The sequence below is a fragment of the Empidonax traillii genome, unplaced genomic scaffold (genome assembly GCF_003031625.1).
Source record: "Empidonax traillii isolate 1590-97213 ecotype Southwest subspecies unplaced genomic scaffold, ASM303162v1 scaffold723:size436081, whole genome shotgun sequence".
Lineage (NCBI taxonomy): Eukaryota > Metazoa > Chordata > Aves > Passeriformes > Tyrannidae > Empidonax > Empidonax traillii.
Genome location: NW_020955916.1, coordinates 198286 through 223445, shown reverse-complemented (window position 1 = coordinate 223445; position 25160 = coordinate 198286). Strand labels below are relative to the sequence as shown.

The window sequence follows — 25160 nt, the reverse complement described above, 5'->3', positions numbered from 1 at the left end:
TCTCTGTCTTCCCCCATTAGGAAGGGAAGGACTGACAGGGGTGGGAGAAAGCAGAATGGTGAGCACACGTCTTTTAACAGAGGAGAGGAAAAAAATCTCTGTTGGAAAAATACAGTTCAAGCCACTAAATAAATGCTAGAAAAAAGCACATTTCTTATGCAACCTACACAAATGTTTCTAAAAGTCTAGAGCCTTTTCCTGAAAATTTAATAAACCTGCAGTACTCTAAGTTCATAACCTTTGTGTACAAACTAATAGCAATTACCCTGCCTACTGAGTACAAAGAATTGCTTTAATTTTATTTAAACAATCTGTGTGGAGTGACACCTATCACCATAGTAACAGAATACTTCATGTAGAAATTTAATACAACTTACATAAATCATCCACAGATCAAGCAACTACTGGGCAAAATTGCTCGCTGGATTAAGAGAGATGCAATGGGTACACTAAGCTCTTTTATGCTATCTTTCTGAAGTCATTTTCCATTTCCAATTATTTCTACCCTTCCTCCTATAAAAGACATCATCTTGTTTTCCCTAGGGATCTGGTCACATATTAATTCTTACCTTGCATATACAGATTTACACTTCTCCCTTGTTTCTAAAATGAGCCAGTATACCATTAGGTCAGAAACCACAGCCAGTATTTCAGCACTGACTAAAATCACACCGATACTTGCTCATATATCCTGCCAGAATCTAAGTGCTTACATGGTCTAAATTGAATTTCAGTTGTTCAGGTGATTTCTCTACTTGGTGACACTCTCAGCAGGTACAAATAAAATCCACTGAAGCTATCAACAGATGAGAGACTGGAATTGAGGCAAAAATGGTCCATCCAAGGGAGAAAAAAACAGTTGAAACACCGTTTTTTTCCACACCTCTAATTAACCATCACGCATTTAAAACTCTTATCTTTCCTTACTGACATGCAAAATAGAGCTTGCAGCATGATGTGTTGTGCAGTTCTTAAGTTTTCAATGACATTTTCAAGGCAATTCAGAGGTAAATAAATTCTTAATTTTTCAATTCTGCTATTCCTCTAGTACTGTCATGAGAAAGAATTCTGGTTTATAAAGCACAACTAGAGCAAAATATTTCATGTTTCATATTTTGCCTAGGTAGCTATTTCGCCAACAGAGGAAATGAAATTAATTGAACTGGAAAAAAGTAGTGATATTTAGGTAAATGGCATTTCAGGCTCAACCATAACTTGAATGTTTCGTAACGGACCATCTGAAATTGTTTATGTATTTTTAATGGACTTAAGCAAATAAACACATACATATTCCTGAAATAAAGACAGAGACTACACTTTTTCATGCTTAAGGCTTTTACAGCCACTTAGCAACAGATGGTTTCTGTACTTCACTACACTGAAGTGGAATCTTGCTTCACTGCACCTGGTTCCAGAGATCATACTGCCTCTGGGATGGGAAATCAGTTTCCAAAGTAAAAGAAATGCAGAGTCTTAGTCTTCAAATCTACTGATATGACCAACATAATAGATCATCATTAATAATTCAATTTTCCATTTATAAAGAATTACACAGTAAGCACAGCATATCCCCTCTTTGCCTCTATTCAAGTGGAAACTCTGATGCCACTCAGCGTGCACTGACACAGTGCCCACAACAATCAGTCTAAGAAAAAAAGCTTTCATTTAAAGGAAACATATGAGATATGAAAACACATTTTCCCCCTCTGTCTACACTTCATCTCAGTTTCCACCAACTTTCTGCTACTTTCTGCAAGTGTTTCCATGAGTGCATGAGTTTACTCGACAGTTCCTGACTCTTTCACTGTCACCTTGACCCAGTCAGGCTCCTTTTTTTTGGAAAAATTTAACAGCTGCTTTGGTTTACCAGCATATGCCCCATCAAAAAGACTACTCTTTTTTTCACAAATTATTCTGCTTTGTGTTTAATTTTTTCCCCATATTCAGAGACTGTCAATCATTAATCTGGAAGAAAAACAACCAAAGAAAAAGAACTCCAAACAAGGCAACACCAACCCATTTTTGCTTTCTGGTCACTAAGCTTCTTAAATACTCAGCATTCTTTTGAATATTTCAGTGGTTTTTTGATTTTGGTTTTTTCTTTCCGTCAACTAGGTAAAGAAACTACTATCTCTAAGAATGGAAGAGAAAACACAGCTAAGAAATCCATAGAGCTTTACAGGGTGGTAGCTTCACAAGTTTGGGAAAAAAATCCCACAGCTCTTTACAACATATATATCAATGACAACTAATGAGTCATCAAATTGGTTTTAGTAGTGGTTCATTCCAATAGACTATTACTGGCATTTTAACCTTTGAGATATTCCATCCCTAACTCCATTTCAAAAAGCACTTCAAAACTTAATCAAAGGACTATATATATGTAATTAGCCATTTCAAGGGGGAAAAAAATGTATGATAAAATAGCAGAAAGAAACTACCAGAATCACAAAAAGGCATCAATATAAGTACCTTAGGCACTTTTTTACATTACATTAAATTACATCTGAAATTTTCTGTAAAACTGTGCTATAGATAAATAAGCTACTCTACTATGAAAAAGAGAAAAACATTACTAAACAGCATATATTGAAACGACTTTGATGTAGCTGCTTGTAAACAAAAGCAGCTTCATATTTCCACAATCCTTTAATTCCTATTTTAGCTTATATATTATACATTGACTTTTAAAAGTCAACTGCAAGAAAACAACTGCACAGAACAACATGTATCCTGTAACACCACAACTTCTGAGGACTGCTTTGAACCTCATGCAACAGAAAATCTTGCATAAGAGCAGCACTCGAAGGATACAAGGTGAGTCTGAATTTCTGTCAGCATTACTTACAGTGAGTTTATATAACACTCTCACATGAACACCCTTTTGATGTCATGTATATAGGCAGATATTGCCTGGGTATTGTTTTCAAGGGGAGCTTTTGGTTCTAACTTTCCCCCATATCTATTTATCTACCCACTCGTACACTTACCCCCTACTTGCACACTTACCTAAAATGGATGCATTTTGTATAAACAGTGTACTATGCATACGCATACTTTAAACTTCAAGAATGTGGCCTCCTCATCATGAACGATTTTTATTTAAAAAAAGGAGAGAGGAAGAAGATTATTACCAGGGTAGGCTAACAAAGATTTTCCTGCAAGCATTTCAGTAACAGAGTTGGGGGGAAGGAATAATATTGAAAATTAAAATAAAAAACTTGAAAATTTAATACATAGCTGTTTCCAGCAAACACATGTTGCTTTGAAAATATAAACAAGCTGGAAGCACAAAGCAGCTTTAATGAAGAACCAATAAAAGATTTACACCACTAAACTATTAAAACCAGTTTATTAGCTAAAAATACCTGAGGTAATTAGCTACTTGGTATGACCTGAAATTTAAAAACTTTAAGCTACATTAAGCAAGGCTTTAAAGTCCTTAATAACTAGGATTTAAAACAAAAGTGAGGACTTGTGATTGAAAAGATTATATGAGAGATACTTTGTAAAAATAGTGCTAAGGATATTATTCTTCTTCATTCACATATTTGATATTGTCCTTACCAAATGAATAGAACCATTTTATATTACTGCGTTTGGATCCTGAGTCAGAGCAGGGGAGCTGAGAAAGTAAATTTCCATTTTATCTATCCTTTTAACTGGAAAACAAGCCTGAACTTAATGTTTCTCAGTGAGATTTAATATTTGAAAAAATTCCTCACCTTAAGTTACAGACATTTGATTACAAAAACTGCAGTGGTATGCAAAAATAGTGCTTTACTTAAGAAATAACTCCTGATCCTTTACAAAAGCTTTTATCTGAAAAATAACAATGGCTAAAAGTCCAAGAGAGAATACTCCCCTGGCATGGGAAGTGCGTCCACTGGGGCAAGGAATATATTGACCCTTTTTTTTTTTTATGTATGTCAAATGCTTTTAAATGAGGAATAAGTTCCAAATCCCTCAGCTGATGCAGTGCACAGGGCACTTCTCTATGCACTCATATCAGAGCTTTTAGCTCCAAATCCCAAGTGGCTATAATGTCCAGACAGCGTATTTGTGGATGCTTGTCTTAGTCTTCCTTTGCTGTTTTCCCTCCTGGACACCACCTCCCAAACTGCATCACTAAAGCTCTCACCTCACATCATTCAAAATCCGAGTTTACCTCCAAATGTTGCTGTGAGACAGCTGATGTCAGAAGTGTGCTCTGTGACAACAATGCAAGACAGACCCATGTCAGCCAAGTGACTACTCTCCATCGCCACCCCTGTTACAGAGAACTGCTTCCATCACACAGTCCCTCTTTAAAGTGGTGTTTAGGTGGAGAACTAAATGCAGTGAAGCTTCTGTAGAGGAGTATTTACATGCCTACAGCCATGCTTCTGCTGGGGCATATCACTAAGTAAATCCCACAAGACATTAAAGCTGCAAGATAAACATTAGTGGTTTAAAACTAAATAAACACAGCAAATCATTGTGAAAGCTGATTAAGGAAAGTAAAAAACATGTGATGAGGGCTACTAATGATCACTATTAAACAGCAATAAAAGAAATAGGGTGTTCAGCAGCAAGATTTCTTTAAATGTCTGGTAACTTACAAAGTCAATATAAAATTAGACTTTTCAGATATTCCCAAAATTTCCAGAGTTTCAATTCTAAAGAAGAAAGTTTCTTTAGTGAAACCCTAAGGAATTCCTAAGGAATAAAAGCATTGAGAATGATAATAAAACCTACCTACAGATTGCCTAAGAAAGCAAGATATTGTCTGTTCCCTATGTTACGAGCATAGCTACTGCTACCTCTCTAAAACAAAACCAGGACACTTAAAATGACCAGTTCCTGGCACCCCCTGAAGCTAAACAACCCAAATAACTTAGTCAATAGCAAGACTTCCACGAACACCATTGAGGCAAGAGCTTCTCACATTCTTCCTGAAACAGTTCTGTTGGCACATATCTAAATTCAGGCATGAACCAAAGGGGAAAAAATCACAACCCAAAACAATCACCCCCCACCCCCCAACCTGTTCACCCATAGCTCTTTTAACATTTATCTTGTATCATCGAGAAAAAAAAAGGCCTTTTTTATTCATTGCAGAGGAAACAGAGAGAACAGATAATGCTCAGCCTTTGATTCCTATAGAGAGGCAGATAGTGTAGGAGAGAAAGGCACAGTGCAAGAAAATAGTAGAAAAAATCATAATAGTCCCATTCATTTGTTTGTCTTTTTTTTCCTCCAGTGTTCTACTGCAAGGGAAGAGTTGACTATAAAAACGAGCAAGAATGCAAGCCCTGAATTAAATAAGCCATCAGCAAGGATGATGGTATCAAGAGTGAAAACCTGCAGGAAGAGGCTATGAAATAATATCCTAAAATCCTAAGGGGGAGAAAAAAATCCCTAAGCCAAAATAAAGCAGCTGCATAGAAGCAGATGATTAGTGCAAATGCAAAGCAGGCTACAGTAACTTGCTTCCATTGGCAAATATCCACTGCACACTGGCCTATCAGGTCCTGGGCAATGTGCAACACACATAGAAAATTAAATGGTTAAAACAAAGTACGTGTCTTCCTGCATTTTATTCCAGAGTTGTCTCTAAGAAATTATAATAACTCGAACTTTGCTAATTATTTAAAGGTTAAAGCACAAACACTCAATACATTTTTTTAGATTTCATACTTGTAAGAGAGATGTAATTCTGTCTTTTTTTTTTAATTATCCATTTAGTGCTGATAATAGGGGGGGGGACACGACCCAATATCACTAAATTCCATGAAGAAACACTGACATTACAATTAGCTACAAAATGTGCAAAATAAATCAAGCAAGCCACTGTAATTTTAGCACTTTTTACCCTCCATCTTGGCTAAAGAAGCCTTTTTTGACTTTTGGTCAATAAATGTAAATTAATTAGCTGTAACTTAACACAAAAAAACCCTTATGGAACTCAGTTACTGGAGTTCTATTTTTAAATAGTACAAATGTCTTAAAAATTCAGAGGTATTAAAAATGTATAGATTGTATAGTTTTATAAACCTCTGAGCATTATAAAAAGCTGTTATCTGCTGTTAAAATAAAAACTGCAACATTGCCTTCTGTCTTGGTCTTTCACCAAAAAAAGATTATAAATTATTTTAATTTAGTAAAGTACTATAAAGTACTTTGCATACAAAAGGAAAAAGATTCTGAGATAGAAAAAACACCTGTTGAGGTGATACTGAAAGACTGAATTTACAGTCTGAAGAAAGCACAATGAGGATTTTCAGTGTGCTCAACGGTCATATAGAAAAAAAGCTCAGCTAAGACATCTGAAATGCTACATTGGAATGCAATTGTTTTAAGCAGAGATCAAACCACGTGTCTTTGGGACTACTAATGGAATTCTTCATTATCATTCTTTTGACTATAGCCCAATTCCATTTCAGACCATGCTTAAATTTAGCCATAAAAGATCCTTTTGACTTCAAAGTGTAGATTCACAAACTGCTTCCTGATTGCGGAATGATGTTGTTCTTGGAGAAGGTAAAGCTGCTGTTCTTCAGAGGTATTAAATAATAACATTTATTCTCATTCACATTGAAAAATATTTACCTACACCACAGTGAATTAGTAGTACCATGGATAAGGATGAATTTGTAAGAAAATAAATTTATATTGAATTATTTCCCAGGAAATACTGCAGTAGTTGTTATTTTACCTACCTTCTCACTAATTGTGGACACATGAAAATGAACCAGGTGGCTCTTCCCCTAAATTGAAAACTAGACAATGATACACAGCTATTTCTGTGAAAAAAAAAACCAGTTTGGAGAAGAGGAAGGGATGCCCTCCATGACTGCTTCTCCCACCCTACTGATCCCTCCTCACAGCTCAACAAGGCACAACAGGCCATAGGACAATAGATACAGAACACGTGCCATGCCAAAGGCAGCCAAGAAGTTGAAGTCCTGGGCTCTTCTCCCACAGCCACCAGTGCTGTTACCTCCATCCCAGTTTGAGGCAGGGTGATGGGAGGAGCCCAAGGCAGCCAAAAGATGGATCGGCAGTGTTACCCCTTCCCCCTGGGCCTGGAAAGCAAACAGGCACCCTCACACTGTGTGGTCAATGGGGATGGAAAAACTCATGCTCCATTTCCACATCAAAACCTCCACACAGAATTGAGGGTGAAAATAAAATAAATCTAAAAGAGAGAAATTCACATTTCCCAGGCTTGAGCACGTGGGACTAGTAATACTGCTTCTCTCCAACTCAGGTGGGAGGCAAACACAACGAATCATCAGTGTTGCACTCATTTATGAAAGGGTTAGAAAAAGTGCATTTCTTTTATGAAAGGGAGAGTATCATCGTACAAAGTCACACCAAGAGGCCATAGAAAAGGTTTAGTTTTCTTGGTTTGGACTGATGCTTCTGAAACCAGAAAAAGTCTTGGTCCTCCTACCTAGCCCACTCTCTCCTCTTTTCTTCACTCTGTCTTCTCAAGTGCAAACAATCCCTGCTTGGCAGCAAAGAGACTTTTCATTTCAGCAGAACAACACATAAATAATGACAGACCTAAACCAGGGTGGGTTGAGGAAGGTTCTCAGGATTTCACTCCCAAATGAAGCCCGTTAAGCAAGTGCTTCTCATTATCTACTTCTGGATTTCTTAAAGGTAGCACGTACAAAAATGTATTCAAAATATTCTACCTCTGTGGAACATGTATCATCCTAACAGGTTTCTAGATGATATAAACTGTATGAAAGAGCAGAATACTAAAGTCCAATACACACAGACCTTTTGAACCAGACAGCTAATTAAAAATTAAAGACAAAATTAAATATACAAATTACGAAGTAGACACTAGACTAGAGAACCCAAGATGAATCTTACTACTGAGATATGCAGAGGCATACACATTCCACAACTCAAACTAGTATTATAAAACCAGGAAACAGAATTTTTAGAAAGCATTTACTAAGTACTAGTATTCCCTCAATCTGGTTAGACAGATATAAACAGTGTAAAACAAAATTGTATTAAGAATGTCATAGCCATTTAGAATTGAGGAAAAAATAAATTGCTAAGCAAATTGTCTCATACCTGTTGTACTATTGTTGTTAGTTCCAGACAAAGCTGTATGACATTATTTCTTGTTACTGAGTAATCTGTGACAGCAGCAAAAGGTGATCTAAAAAAAAAAAAAAAAAAAGTTGAATAGTACTAGCATATATCCACTTGTAGACTTAAATTCCTCCTTCAGAAATTCCATTTATGAAAGCATTATTTCTGACACTTTACTTCTGGACTGCCTTTACTCTCCCAGAAAAAAAACCCAGCTTGCCTTCTGCATTTGTTTTGGAATACCCTTATAAAGGCAACCAGAGGCACTACCTCCTCTTGAGATGCGAATGGTGTCCAGATGTGAATCAGATCAGAAAAGCTTTTGGCTGATTCACTGAGATTCTTAGGATTTTATCTAATTTCTGGTGAAAGTAGGGGAGGGACTCAGAATAAGTAAAATCTTTATCTAAAGGGAGGAATAGCATTTAGAGACAGAGATGGTCAGAAGCAGCTGTAAAGCCTAAACTGGAAGCACAACCAAACACGCCCACACATTACGCTACAGTCAGAACTGCTTAGCGAAATGCACAGTGTAATCCAACATTTATAGACATCACCTATGTATATCCTATACCATAAAACTTCATGTTAGAATGTTTAAAACTCTTGCCTACCTGGAAGCTTGCTTGCTCTCTAGAAGCACTGCTAAAATGTATTTAGTTAATGAAGCTGGCAGCCATCTGATTTCTGTACTACAAGTCTCTCATAATCTCTAAACTCAACTTGGTCTATACTCTATATTCTATATTCAAGAAGTAGCCAAACACTAGGCAGGACTGGTATTTTCCCTAAAATGAGTAAAGACCTTGACTTAATCAGTGTTGCAAATGAGGTTTTCATGGACATTATTAGCATCATAAAGCTGGCATTTCTCCCTAATATACCTGCTTGCAACATTTAAAACAAACAAACAAGCAAAAAAGTGGCAAAGAACCACAAGGATTGTAATGCCTGAATAAACTAACAATAGATCATGCAAATGTGCCAAGATCTCAAAACAATACTTTAAGTGTGGATGCCTTTAAATTAAGCTGGGTGACTAATCCCTTCCCTAACTGCCTTCTTTCATCACTTCACACATATTTCTATATACCTTAAAGAGTTTTACAGCACTGGTTTTTATTACACCTTATTTAAGCCTAAAGAAAAGCTTTCAGTACGCAAAGAACTCTGCTATAAGCAAGTCCAAATGATAACTGTAAATACTGGTTCTAATGGGTTTCTAAATTTCTTTTCCATATACACAATTACTGAAATTTTAGTATAGGCGGATTTGGAACTGTCCACTAATAACCCCTCGTGAACTCACCTATCTGTGCTGGTTTCATTTAGTGCTCTCTTTCTTCTCCAGGGCTCCCAATCCAGCCCTGAGGGTTTGTGAGACAGAATTAACTCTGAGGTGCTTACTTACTCAAGTCTAGCAGCCTTAATTTGATGCAATACATCACACAATGACATACACTTTCTGCCTGTATTTTCTAGAGAGAAAAGCCGTACATTCTTTTAAATTAAAAGTACAGAAATTGGAAGCTAGGCAGAGTATAAGAAGCATAAAAGAAACAGGAGAGTGAAAGGACTTGGTGGACAGCATGTGGGTAGGTTCCAAAAGGTGCCTTATGCAAGTTATTGGACACATTTATACAATCACAATCCAGAGTTCAAGTTTTCTGTAGCGTATGGCAACCATACAGTAGGTACACACTACAGCAAGTCAACCCACAGATACACACACAGATCTCCTAAAGTTCAGGAGACATATGAGCACATTAAAGGATAAAAAGTGACTGAAGTGCTTGGGTGTGATTCTTGAAGTGTCCTGTGCAGGACCAGGAGTTAGACTTAATCATCCTAATGGGTTCCTTCCAACTCAGCATATTCTATGATTCTGTGATAAATGTGTTAAAAACGTTAGTCAAGATGTACAAAAACGCTGATATTTTGCCTTCCAAAGTGGTAACTGTTGAGGTTCTGAAATCTACCTGAAACCCTGATTTAAAAAGGTCATGTTCATTTAGAAACTCACTTTTATTGAAGATGAATGGAATCAAGCCAGCAAATGGTATTATTTTACTTAAAGTATGGGTGTTAATACAATTTGATCCTGAAATTACACAACCGAAATCTATTTGACATTTCAAGGCCTCCAGCATTTCTCTAAACAAAATCACACAGTAGGCTTTGGCTTCTAAAACCACATCATCTTCCCTCATACTTCTGTAATTTAGTTTGGTTTCACGGTTCATGAGGAAAATAATGGCATTTTTACCATCACTGCTCTTCGTGAAGACCATTAGAAATGCCCCAAATAAACTCTGCTGACATTAAAGAACAGGCAAAGGTACTGAGACATTACTCATTTTTGTTACTTTGAAGTTAACACAGTGAAGACTTACTGGCAACAGCATGCGGAGCAGACAGCAAGGGTGTCGGCAGGAGGGAGATTACTAAAAATCAGTAACCAACATGTAATATTTTGAGAAGTGCTTAACAACTTGGAAAGATAAGGAGACAGGTCCATGTTTTATTAACTTTACTCTAGAAGAAAACCTAAGGGATCCTCCAGTTGCCTCCTCCGTAGGTCTCTGTAAGCTTATAAACCAACTACCTCACATCAGTTTCTGCAGATGCCTCTCTGGGGTATTGATGCAAACTGGACCACTAAAATTCCAATTCCCTTTTCCTCCCCCTTCCCAGTTCAGACTTCCCTGGATGTAATCTGCATGCACAACTGCAGATTACAGCCACTACTGCATAAGCAGCTGGAGAAATGGTAGAGGCCTCTTTAAATATTTACTTCCAAAGGAAATGTTATTTTGGTATTTACATCCCAAGCCTCAACTTCAATTGCAGAAATTCAGCAAGACTCAGTATAACAATGTGCCAGCAGTTTCAATTAAAATATCAACAGAAACTCCTTGTAGGATCACTGACTGGATTTCATATGAGGTACAGTGTAAAACACCAATCTGACAAAAAACTCTATATTGGTAATATATCCACTGATCGTAATTTTACTACAGCACAGTATTGTTGACTGTGAACAGATGAATCAACTTATATATAAATGCAAATAAAGCCTACATACACTATAACCTTAGTTGGCTGCTAAAACACTTTCCTCCTCAAGGAACATACCAAATATAAGGAATGCCCTGCCCAATGAGAGTACTTCTCTCAACTTGAAAAAAATTATTTCCTTGGCTTGGTAGAGCCATTTTATCAATTTCAAATTTCTACTCTGTTCTTTCAAAGCCACATCTTTCACAGTCCCTTGGACCTTCAGTTCTCAGGTACCTCCTACAGCTCCAATGAAGAAAATTCCCTGAGGAAAAAAAAAATTGTCAACAACTGCCCAATTCGGTGCTCTTAAACTTACACAAGAACTAAAGAACTGCCTTGCACTGGAGCCACATGCTGCCCAGCTTCCTGCTGTGACATGGACCTCAGTGTCTCACTGTCTCACCTCTCCCTCAGTCATTTCCATTTGTAGAACCTTTTTTACTCAGTTTCTCCTGTGATTTGTTTGTTCTTCCTTCAAAACTCTAATTCCCTTTCTTTGCAACACCCACATGAAAACACCTTTGTAGCCCCACAGCACACCTACCTGACCACATGCCCTTTCCATTCATTTCCACTCCCCTTTTCATTCTTTGTCTACCCCTTCTACACCTGACATCTTAAGGAAAAGAGATTTATACAATCACACCACTGCTTCTGCAAGCACATGCGGGGTTTTTTTGCCCTTAGTCTCACCTTTTCTCCATCATTCTCCATTCCAACTTTTAAAGCTATTAGTAATTTTCAAACGACTTTCACAAATGGGTGGGTAATAGGTTTCAAGGATAATTAAGTTCATACATGTTTTGTGATTGTGCATGCACTTGAAAAAGTGGGAACCTCTACATTTTTCCACTGTGCAAACCCACATTGTGAGCCTCTACCTTAGGACACCACAGCAAGATAAAGAGCTTCTAAACACCTAATTCACAGGGAAAAAATTTTTTTCTTTTTTAAACATTAAAATCAATCAACTTCAAGACCTTAGTCTATGGGACATAAGGTTTTTCTAAGACAAGGCATGACAGCCCTATTGGTTCTTTTCATATTTTTTAAGTCAGTGTTTTTAACATAAATAATATAACACCTCTGAAAAGTAAGTTTCTTTATACATGTGTAATTGGAGGCTGTAGAACACATTCAATGTGTGTACGCTTTTATGAATCGAGACCTTACTAACATCTCTAGTAGTATCTGCATCTTTCAGAATGAAAAATAAAATTATATTATCTAGCAGTAATTAATTAAGCTACCCTGAAGGACTGGTAGAAAAACCAGCCACATTAATGTAGCACAGCTAATTCCCTCAGAGCCTTAAGAAATAATACAATGCAACAGCTATTAATACTCACAATTACTGATTGCACATGAAGGAATATCCTTCACAAACAATTACAAATTTGTGAGGGAGATGCAGACACTCGGCATTTCTACGTTATCAACATTTTTGGCCTCATATGCATTAGCCTCATCTGTCTTCTTCATATAAAATTCACTTAGGGGAACATGATACATAGAAATATCTGTTTCACTTTAAAAAGTTGCAATTTGGACAAATACTGACTGTTGTTAGTAAAAGCATCACCCAAAATAAAAGTTATATTTCACCACTGGTTGTAGTACTGAGGTATTTTATAACAACAGACTTTGCGATGGGTTTAAAACCAATCCCATACTTATTTTAGCATCCTACCAAGGGAAAACATCCTCAGAGAATTTTTATTAAACATAATAATAGAAAATCTTTTAAAGAGAGAGGCAACTAAAAGAGTCATATAACTCAGTCTTCAAAGGTAACATATTAAGCTCAAATAAAAATCTGAATGTACAATACTGTTGTATATATATAGTGCCAAAGCCATCCCAGATTCATAGTTTTAGGCTTTCATGAAACAAAGATTTTATTTGTCTTTCTAATGCAGCTGCTTTATGTAGAATCAGGGAAGAATGCAGTAAAATTCACACTGGATAAAGGAATTCTTTAAATGAGTGCTCTATTAAACATTTACAGCTGTTCCAGGAGCACAATACAGTTAAGTACCATAGCATTCTTAGGCAGCACTTACTGACAGGTTTGGCATACCATTCAAACCAGCATAAAGGAAAATGTATAAAGGAAACAAGCAGGTTTAAGACTAAAAACCGATCGACAGAAAGTGCATTATTTGTGTGGTGAGTAAAGAATCGCTGAGTTCTTTTGTTTCTGCTGAACTCTTTTGTTTCTTTTCGCTTGGGTTTTCATTTTTTATTCCCACCATCTTGTGTGCAAGCCAGATTTACCCTGTCAGGACAAGCAATAACCAAGCACACTTAACAGGACTGTATGAAGTCTGTTATAAAGGAGAATCTAAACCAGTAACGCTTTCTTTGTAAGTAAGAAGTTATGGGCTTGCAAACAATGTTCCTTTTAACCCAAAACTACAAAATAGTCACACCGTAAACATCACCAAGGCTCATTCACCAAAAACAACGAGACAAAGAAATTCAGCAGAGCACATTTTATCTACAGTGGAAGAAAACGTATGCATTGACTACGTCACCACAGTGAAAAGAGGGAGATCCATTTTGGAGTGGGGAATGTGTTCTGCTACCACAATGCTTTCATACAAAGCAACCTTAAAGGGTGCACTGAAGCCAAACACCTAGAATTGTTCAGTCATAAACAAAGAGTGTTTACATCATTGCAGGCTGCTCTGATGCAGCAGAGCTCACAGCTTAAGGCTTGGAGGGTCAGTTCTGCTGTCAACCACTGAAGCATTCAAATGTCCTTAACTTCAGGCACAGATTTTAGCTTTGCTTTATAAGATTTATGTATACACATAAGCGCTTCACAGAATACTAATACATTTAAGCCCCCACCAAAATGATTTGCCCACCTGGGGTTTAGAAGTTAAAGGATTACACACAATCCCCCTCCCCCCCCACACATTGCCCTAAAAGCAGACCTAGATTTGCTAGAAAGGCCTTTACACTGAAATTTTTCATTTTGTTACTTCTGTCAGCAATTTTACCCTATATTTTATATAACCAACAATTTCTATTTACAGTTGTTTTTTTTGTTCATCTTCTTGTTCCATTCTGTCCATGTATCATGAATCTAGAGAGCAGCGGTAAATTAATCAGACTGATGCACATTTGTCAGCCTGCCTGCTAGCTTTTCTCTGGCCATAGCACTGAAAGACTTGAATACAAAATCTATCTCCACGATATCTTTGTTCCTGCTCCTTAGACTTCAGTGTAATCTGCAGGCACTGTTTAAGTTTTTTATTTCCAAATGTGGGATAATGCTAGTGTGAAAAACAAGGGCTACAGGAGAGTTTCTGTGAAAGACATATTGAATCACTGCCCACACAGATGGCTGAGTCAAACAGTACACTAAAAAAATCCAGTGGTCCCTGACAAATTCTATTTCACAACCATTAAAAGCTGTGACACAACAACAGACGCAAAATGTTGTGGCAGTTATCTCATGGGAAGTAGATTATATTTTCTTAAACTCTTAGGAGAAAAATAAACTACCACTTTATCTTGGCTGTCTTTAATGAAGACTCAAATAAAGCCCTAAAAAGCAACCAACCCTTCCCCACTCCTATCCGCTAAGTAGGTGTTTGTAGTTTATACAGATATTGTTCCTATTGCTAAGCTTTAAAACATTCTTCTTGATACTGCACAGGATACATGGTATGCGGAGTTTTTGCTTCAGGTAACATGGCCCAAACACTCCAGAGCAGGCAGGAACAGGAGGCCCAGAAGCATAACTAAGAATTTTTTTCTTACTTAGTGCAGTATGCAGGAAATACAGATTTCCAGGGATTCTGGTTGGCAAAGACAACCAAAGTGTGGTGGAGGTGAATGAAAAGAACATATCAAACCAAGAAGAACCTGGAAGATGACATCAGCAGAATCCTGGGCTGGCAGAGCAAGGAGGGAAACAGGAAGAGACAGAGCTAATGCAGCTGCCACCAAATGTCACCCCAGTTCATGCTCGCTCAGGATTCTTCCTCTTCCACAAAAAGCATTACAGTTCTTCCCAGTCAAGACTACAGTAATGAGCTTTACCTGCAAGAAGCAACACTTTCGAAAAGCAATTTTCAGATTAATTTTAAATGTGTGCTTTAAGAACAAAACCTTACCTGGGATTAACAGAAATAAATATGTCTAATTTCAATTCCAATTAAATGTACAGATACTACTGGACATAACTAGTGTACAGAAAAAAAATACTTTTATGAGGCTAGAAACAGCTTTATGTCACAAAGTCGTGACACGTTCATGTTGTGAATTCAGAGTACTGAATTCAAAAGAGTAATCCTACTTTAATTATACATTTTAAAAAAGATTCCTTTCCAGGATGGAGTGTATCAGCCCTAAAAGATATGAGAATTTCCAGGAACCTAACACATCAGAGAAAAAGCAGGATTAAGAAAGGTGGCACATAATACTATTCCAAAGAATACAACTTTGATGAATTACGGGAGCAAAGACTGAAAAGAATACCAATTATTTAACTGTAAATCTAGAAGACCTGATTGACAGACTATATTATACTCTAATTCCTGAGAAGTATCACTGGAGATATATTGATGCCAAGTTGCTTTGAACATCAAGTAAGTAGTTTGTTGCTATGGCCTCCAGCGTGGCTTTCCATCAGCCTAAGGGCCAGGTTAACTGCCATGTAGAAACACATCATACTTTCACAGAAGACTCACAGTTTCTCAAGCAAGTATCAATCTTGTCAGGGGATTCACTTGAAAGAATTTTAGGATTAGGGCAAGTGTATAAAACAAAACATTATTAAGCTGTGAAGAGGATAGGTTTTGCATGCTGAGAAAATAACAGGAAGTTAAAATTAGTTGAAGGACATAATCTATCAGTGTGATGACAGCTTCTTTACAGGACGTTATTGAAGAGTTGTTTCATGCTCCTCAAAATCATCAGCCAACCTCTTTTGAAAATAGCTAGAATTCTCTACTAAGTTTTCCAGCTCCTAAATGAAATTAAAACAAAAGACTTTTAAAGCCTGGCAATAAAATCTACCCTAATTTTCAGTAAAACTCAATTTCTGACATACATCTGGAAGTAGGACTGCTCCAGGCAGAGACCTGGAACAAAGAGTGTCCTTGGACTGGCCCTGAAAGAGCCACAGTGAAAGTAACTCCGCAAATCATGACTTTCCCAGTCCTTTTGATAATTGTGCCTGGCCTAACAAAGTCCTTTTAGATTGTAAGTGTCCCACAGAAACATCATAAAAAGAGAACTCACTAAAACGACAAGTAAAGCACAATCTGTATGGAGTCATCACTATTCCCTACACATAAAAAACACATCATTGCATTTCTATGCAAGTTGAAGCTGCTGCAAGATGCTTTTCCCAGACATGACCTAAAAAACCACTGCATAGGGGCAGCCTAGTAGGTCTGTTACAATGGGGTGGACAACCCTAAGAGTCACTCCATTCCTCCTAATGGTTTGCTCTACCCTCTCAAACCCCAGAGATGAAACTGGTACTAGAAACCAACCAAAAACCTAAGATTTGTGGCCCAGATTTAATAGTAACAGTGCAAAATAAAAGTAAATCCATGTTCCTTACTTTAAATAATTATTTTTTAAAATCTTTCTATCTCCCCCTAGTGGCCCCAATACCTTTTTAGAAGGCATATAATAAGCAGAATCATATTGATCTCCATATGTTCCCACTTCTTGAAAAAAATGCAGTCATTGGCCTGCCTTCATTCTAACTTGGGGACTTCACAAAGAAGAAAGAACAAACCTTACCAATATACCCAGATGCTCATAAATCAGAAAAGTCTTAAAATGTTTCAGGAAACATTTGCTAGAACCAGGTGTTAAAGTTACACAGATCTTCAAAAGGAATTTCCTAGAAATTTGAAGCCTTATTTGGACACTAAAGACAGAATTACTAAAGGCAGGCTACCACTAGGATTGCCCTCATTTTTAACTTCTTGGAACTCCTGGGTCTGATCAGCTATCATTTCAACTAAATGTAAAAGTACATGCAGTGCACAGTAGTACAGTGACAAAAAGAACCTCAACTTTGTAACTAACAGTCTTTAATCATGGCCACAGGTCCAGTGAGAAAAAAAACAAGGTTATTTCTAAATAGAAAGAAGTGGCAAAACCTGATCTGTCTACACAAAAAAACCCACATTTTCCTATCATTCTTTCTGTTTTAAAGCCCAGAATGATATGCTGTTCTCTGCCAAAAATTATTTTTCAGGGAGAAAAAGTGAGGCCTATGGATATTCCAATTAATAACAGGTTAGACACAGAGCTAAAAATTTACTCTCCATTTTTCAAGATTCAATACTAGATTCTTTCCATGAGATTACATTAATTCTCTGCAAATTTAATGTTAAATATCTAAACAGAAATGTAGGAGCCAACTTTGGGTACTCTAGGTTTGAAACTTGGGGAAAGGTAGAAAGGGAATAGAAAAAAGGAGCAATGGTAGCTGCAATCTCCTGACCAAAACAAAGAGCTTGCTGTTCGGCTTAAGAAATGGAAAAGACTCATGCCTCACCTAAACCATTCATATGGAAATCATTTATGGGACAGAAGCCAGTTTTCCTCAGGAAAACGAAACACAAAACACACAGCAGTAAAACCAAATAATTCTGTTGGATTTTAAAAGTTACACAAAGCTCACACTGAACAAAAATTCAGCTGTTGGTTACAATATAAGATACCCCTTTAAATCAAGATAAACATTTTAATTTTGCTGATGGAAGTTCATTGTGATGCATTTTATAAAGATATACAGACAAACTAATTGTAACCACTTCAGGAGTTTCAGTGATCATCTTAAATACCTCCATATTACTTATTACTCTTGTTATAATTAGAAAAACATCACTACAAATGTAGCAAAGGGGAGCACTTAAGTCCTGGTCCCAAATACTTCCTAGGTAACAGAGGTAAAAGTGTAACAAACACAGTTCCTATTGCCTCTACAATTTCAGGGGTATTTCACTGCAGTTTAAAAAACCTAAAACACAACATGCATGTTTTTACACACATACATTCTGAAACTACATATTGACACTTACGTAATGAAAAGTATGATTTCAGTTTTGTGAACTTGGTAGTATCAGAGTAATGAATCTGAGCTGTGCATGTCAAAGGATTGTTCTATATTAATAAAAAATACATATAAAACCTAAATATCTCATCCTGTTGATTTATTGTATTTCCATTGTATGTGCAGGGTTACAGTGCATTTGGAGGCATTGTACTGAACTGCTATCCAAACTGCATGCTGACATAACAAAAACAATTGGTACAAAAATCTGCACAGAATACGTAAATGAATTCTGCTTCCATTAAATGTCTACATTACATTTTGTAAAGAAGCTGGGGTTTGTGTATGTGTGTGTTGCTTGTGACACATTTGGGAGTTTTTACCTGTCCAGCCAAGCCAGCAGACTTTTAGCTGCTCCAATCAGATCCACTACTGATGTCAGAAAATCATTCGGTAATTTGCGACTGGTCCTTCCATCATAGTGACCACTCCTCCTCCTCCCAGTGATGAAGTTCTGCAGATTTTTGGCAGATGCATTCAGTTTGTGAGAAAGGGTTTTTAGATTTTCTGTTTCCAAACCATAGTTCTGCATTAAAAAAAAAAAAAAAAAAAAAAAAGTTAGCTTTACAGATGTCGAAGTACAGAAGGGAGTACCAAGAACACCAAGACTGTTCTACATCAAAGCTTAACCATTCCTAATAATTAAGGTAGAAGTACACCCACTCAGTAGTTTTCAAATGTATAGCATGTTCTGTTTCTGAAGTGCATAAAAACAGAACAAAAGAAGAGCAAAATTATGAGTGATCTTTTAGCTCATTTTAAGTGCACAGAGAAAAACATCTCAAAAAGGAGAAAAAAAAACTAGTCTGGAAGATTGTTTTTCAAAGCAGTGCATCACTCTCAGTAAAACACAGAATCATAAAACAGTTTGGGTTGGAAAGGACCTTAAAGACCATCTAGTCCACTCCTCCCTTCCATGGGTAAGACCAAGTTGCTCAGAGCACCATCTAACCTGAGCTTGATCAGATGGTTCGCTCAGTAGATATGATGGTTAGGGATCAGTCCCCATGTCCTTACTCACAATAATTCCTAAGATCACACTTGGCATGAGGGCTTGCAACTAGCAGAAGCATACAGTGTGGACACGATGCGACACTAAATTGTTTTTGTTGGTTTCAGAGATGGAAGTACATTCAGCACCTCATTTTTATTCTTTCTGTCACTAAAGGACCATCAGAATCACAGACCAGAGAACACAATACTGCCCTGCTCAACCTCTATGCTGCCCATTTAAAGTCAAATTCTTAACTTTGTTTCCATTTAAGAGACAATTTCTTAAGTTCCTCAGCTGTGCAGTAGAGACATAATTATTCAGAAATATTAACAAATAGTACTTGGAAATCCTTCAAAAGTACAAATGTTACCAAAACAGCACTAGAGAATGCCCTGATTTAACGTTCAATTACAATATAATATAGCAAGATGCATGATTTGTTATTTCTATAATAGATTTGTTTTCCTCACTCATGCAGAGAGTAACAGAGTTATTACAAAAGAGGTCTTATTTTGCCTTTGTAAAGGAATAAGCAATTGCACAGACTTGAGTTTAGTACTCCTCTAGACAGCTACGGAATTCTGAAGGTGCTCCTCACTTTAACCACATCACAGGCTGATAACACTGGGTGCTGACAACTTGTTCAGTTGACAAAGGAAAGGGCAACTTACTACGGAAGGTGGACCATTTTCTACCACAAATGATGATCAAGCAGGATTTGCAAAGCTCCTCAGATGCACACAGAAAAACCTACTTTGGAATGACTCTCCCTGTCCACCCCAGCCCTCCTCCTACGCCACCGGTTTGGTCTCCATGCTCATCTGTCCACAAGAAGAGATGGGAGAAGAGATAAACTTGCCGATGCTAATTTAAGACTGCTGAAGCTTACTCACCTCTTTTCTATAAGAATTGGGCAGGTGGTGAGGTGGTGATTGTTTACAGCAGTTGTCACACTCCTAATCCAAACCATCTACTAAATGAATTTAATCCTCTTTAATGACACAGGGACTGCAGGAACATTATACAGAAGCTAGTCCTGCTGAGCCCCCAGCCCTCCCACAACATCCCCTCCCAAGCCAATGAGAGATCATCACAGCAGGGAGAGACTACAGCACAGAGCTTGTCTGCCATCTCCCAGCCAGCTCCTTGTGCCTGTAAACCAAATGCACTTTGTGAGAGAGCTGCTAGAACCACTTTGGAAGCAGAGGATGCACTGTGGAATTCAGCAGTGACCATACACTAAGGTGTTTTAAAAACCACTCCTGGAACTTCTGTGAACATCCCTGTTTTGAGCAAAGAAGTCTTTGCAGACATGCTTCTCAACTGCACAGCTTCTGCACAGGCACTGTCCTCTGCCTCCACAATTGGTTCCCAATTAGACAAATTGTATGTTTGGGCAGTGAGTTTTCTACCATGTAAATATTCAAGAGCAATTATACAACAGATAAAATTAGGTTATAAATAAAAAATTACAAGATGAAAACAATTAATTGGGATTGAAAAGTAAAACATACTTTATTATGCAGCTAAATGGCTCATAACTAATAACTTATTAAATCAGTCCGAAGTAAAGGGATGAATAGATAAAAATAAGTCTGTTTTCTTCTGCAGTTCTCTGTGGTTGCTCTGGCTGAGGAAGCCCAAAGGAGACAGAGGAGTGGGTAGGAGTAAGTTTGAAAAAAATAGCAGGTTTGTCCTTACTTCATTCTGCTTCTTGAGCATCTAGCTCATTTTGGCAAAATTAACAGGGGAAGAAACAAATCAAAGATATCCTGAACAAATGATAAGTTACCAAAAACGTCTTACAGATCAGGCAAACCAAAACCCCACCACAAGTGAGCCCCACGCAACATGACACTCATATCCTTCAAAGTGAGGCAGTAAGACCACAAACTGCAGGCTGGGCTTCTCTGGGGCTGCCTTCTGTCCAACACACTGAAATGCTGAATTTCTTAATTCAAGGGGATGTTCCTAAGAAGCTGAGTGCGATTATACAAATATAAAACTAAGGCAGGTGTGTGCACGGGGAAGGAGTCGGGTGAGCCCAAGCCCCTGCTTGCCTCTCCAGATCAGCCCCACATAGCGCCCATGGCTGGGGGAAGGGCAGGCTGCATCCCAATGCTCCTCAACAACCCCAAATTATTTAACTCCCTGTGTTTTGCCATCCCCCACTTTGTCACCTTGTGTGTACCTCATCTGCTCGGACAGGCGGGTGCTGGTTCCCAGCCTGCCTGGAGTGACGTGCCCTCCCCAGCAGGAGCCTTGGCAGGCAGCACACAGACAGACCTCCAGCCCCACCAGAAAGTAAAGCACCAACAAAAAAGAAAACCTGCAATATTGAACACTGCAGACCAAGCAAAGCAACACTCAGATTTTTTTATACAACAGGAAAACGGGCTGCCTTCTTGTATATGCTTCTTCAGAAAATCAGCTCCTACAAAAGCTTAGTGGCTTCTTGTCATCATCTAAGTCATGGCCACCCAGAGCTACACACTTTTTCTTATTTTTTTTTTTTCCACCATCAGATATGAGGAAAGGAAGAGGCAGTGTTAAAAGACACAAAGCCTATTTTTCACGCATATTCATCAAATGTGTATGTGTGTGTTCTTTAACATAAATTTCAGCCTAAGCTACATATAAAATTTAGTCTTATATAAGGATGGCACTGATGTTGGTAAAGCCTCCACCTGTAATATGAGACAGGTAAAGCCATAGATTGAAAATACAGAGATAAATTTCAGGCAAAATATATTTTTGGGCTGCTGTGTTTATTGAAGCCTTCTAGTAGAAGGATCCTAAAACATCAGCCAAGGTAACAAATTCCCACTTTTTTATCACTAATATTCCTGGCCCACATTAAAAATGGACAGTCTCATGTTGTGAAAAAAGAATGCTTGAATAAAAACTGCCCAGTGTAATCATACTTTATATGTGATAACATACTATTAACAATATGGTTTTCTTAGAAATGCACTGCGTTTATTTTCAAGTACTGTAAGAATATAATTGCAGGCAAAGGAGACAGTTCTTTGTTTTCCCCTAGTCTGCATTTAGCCAGCACTAACACAAGTTATGCTTTCATTAGCCAAAACCAATTCACAGTCATTGAAAGAAGCACAAAGAAATCTCTGCATGCTTGTAGAGATTACGAGAAGAGATGCAAGTCTACACATCCGCTGAGAGGCCACAGGGAAAGAGTTTCTTCAGACACCCTGCCTCAACAGAAATGGCTCTAATGGAGTCTCTTCTGGCAACCATAAAACAAGAACTTGATGAACTTAAGCTACACAGAGTAATAGCTTGTCAGCAGGTGTTCAAACTAAAGGTGGTGGGAGCTATTAATAGACATCTTACCTGCTAATTACTTTTCTGTGGCTTCACATGACAGTGTGAGTGATGAATTGTAGCTCTTTTCTTCACATGCTGACAAGCAGCAGCTCTAATCACCACTGATGAGTTTTGCTCAGTTTTTTTGTGAGAAGCGCCAGCCTAGTCCCTCTGCCAGCCCACCCTTGCACCAGCACCACAAGGGTAGAAAGAGAGTTCAGTAATCCCATGGGGAAGTAAAGCAAAATTGTCTTGGATTAGCATGATGAATGTTCATTAATTGTGTTCCCTGTTTCCCTCAATGAAAATTAAAAAAAAAAAAAATTAATAATAATTTAAAAATCAGACCTCATTTCATCTTTTTCCCATGTTAAATTCACTTGACTTACTGGCGGGGAAGTGTGTCTGACACTGTCAGCAAAGCTAAAAAAGTAAAGAGTTCCTAATTCATACAGTGCTAACTATCTCTGCTGGCTCAGACACAGCATCTAGAAGCTGCCAAGGCCTTTAGTTTTAGGGTATTTTTATACTGCCCATTGCAAGAGCAAAGACGTCTCAGCTAACTAAAAAAGCCAAGCTCAGATCTAAACACATTGCAACATGCAATGCAGACACAGCCACAGTCCCATTAACAAATCCAGAAATCCCCTAAAAGAGAAGTCTCAATCACAACTTTTATGCAACCATGAATACCTCTACGTCTCCAAACACAAATACTATATCAAGTTCAGTGACACTGTTTGACTCTTACAAACACTCCAAAACAGAGAAATCAGCATGTGGCCCCACTGCCTACTTCCCTAAATCACTATTTCTTCTCTTCAGCCCAGAAAGCTGCTGGAAACCAGTGGAGAAAAAGGCATGCAGTGACCAGTCCTAACTCTTACTGAAGAGACACAAGATGGGAACCGAAGATACTACTGCTAATACTGGTGCTTGGAGCCAAAGAGAAAATAAAAACAGTATCTTCACCAGGCAGGCAGAGCAGATAGCAGTGCTTACATCAATTAATTTCTACTGCCTCTCTGCACAAGGCAACCATTGACTGTATAAACTGCAGAAGGTAAAGGTTTATTTTTATTTGGTAAATATCTGTCATCACACACAAAAACACTGTATTTTAAGGAAGGGAAAAAAAAGCAACCTTTTGAAAAGACAAATTTTATAGTCTAGATGGCTGTACTGAGTAATAAATTATGTGTAAAAAAGTGTACCTTCTCAATTATATTTGATATCTCTCAGTAACATGGATAACTACCACAGAGACGTAATTATAAGTTTTCTCTCTAATGCAATAAGAAGGCTTTTTCCACTTATTCACAGGCTGAACAGAGGGGTTTTAGGTAAGAATGTCATATGGCTTCTAAGAAATGGACCTAATATCACCTCAGGTTAGCATAATTCTGCTCCTTACTATTTTTCAGTGCTTTCATCTTCCATATTTATTTCTTGAGTATCATTTCTTTGCTTTTAACCAAGAAGCCTGAAAACAGTAAAGTTCACAGAATTTTCATTTCTCAAGAAGCCTCAGGAAGATTTTAAATGAATAATCAAAACAGCATCACATGGATATCACAGCACATGGCAGCCACTTCAAAACCACACCTTAAAATTTGTGTCGGACCAAAATTCACCAGGAAAAGTTCCAGCCTTCGTCTCCAAAGTTGTTTTTAAAAATGAAAAAAAAAAAAAAAAGCATTTGAACCTCATTCTCCAAAACATTTGGCTGAACACATCCCACAAAGTATGAGGCAGATAGCTTACCAGCCCAAAGCTGCTAGCAACTGATATCACAGCTTGTCATATGGAAGGTGCCTTATGTAACTTTATACCTCATCAGATCTGCCTACAACATATATTTCTAACGGGCCCTCTTCCAGCGTCACAAAATGCCAGCACTAAGGTTATCTCTCCTTCAAATAGCACTGACATATGGGGTAATTTAGAAGTGCACAACGCATGATCCTAACACATCTGTTTCATAAACACAGAATAAGTAGATAAGAACAAAAACCAAGATAGCTCAAGTATCATTTACTGCAATTATTAAACATACACTGATTAAAAGGCAAATGGTTTCAAAGAGTGTAAATATTTGTCCTAAATGTTTACAGTCACTGAAAAAAACCTCAGGTGCATGATACTTATAGCCCTGCAGAACCTAGGAAAGATTCATAATCATCATCATTAAACCCTTTCTTGAAAAATGCCCTTTTTTTTCTACAGCACAATCAAGCAACACATCAAAAAGCCAAGCCTTGGTCACGCTTTGTAGCACTAATAGAGCAATTATATAAACTATTCTTCTTACTCTTATTCAATCAACAGACTCTGAAACCCCAAGTGCTCATTACTTTTTTGTTTTTCTATTTTCTCATGTAATTTTGTCCTTAGTCAGTCAAGTGCTCTTATTTCTCCACAACTGAAACTACTAGTTACATATTCAGTTATACACATTTCACAAAATTTTAATCAGCTAACTGGCAGTTTAAAATATTTTTTTTTAAAAAAAAGGAATTAAGTAATTGTTATGAGCACACTACTTCTTTAAAACATTTTACAATGTAACAGCTCTCTTCATTC

At 37.5% G+C, this 25160-nt stretch overlaps 1 protein-coding gene across 6 annotated transcripts in view; it reads right to left on the bottom strand.

The window, feature by feature from the left end:
• Positions 1–25160, bottom strand: part of CNKSR2 (connector enhancer of kinase suppressor of Ras 2) — a 210948-nt gene that overhangs the window by 142221 nt on the left and 43567 nt on the right. For all 6 annotated transcript variants that reach the window (XM_027900407.1, XM_027900408.1, XM_027900403.1 and 3 more), the window contains exons 3-4: positions 18580–18782; positions 8080–8167 (exon numbers count right to left, since the gene is read on the bottom strand). In XM_027900407.1, coding sequence (XP_027756208.1) covers positions 8080–8167; positions 18580–18782 — 291 coding nt within the window. The remainder of the gene's footprint in view (positions 1–8079; positions 8168–18579; positions 18783–25160) is intronic.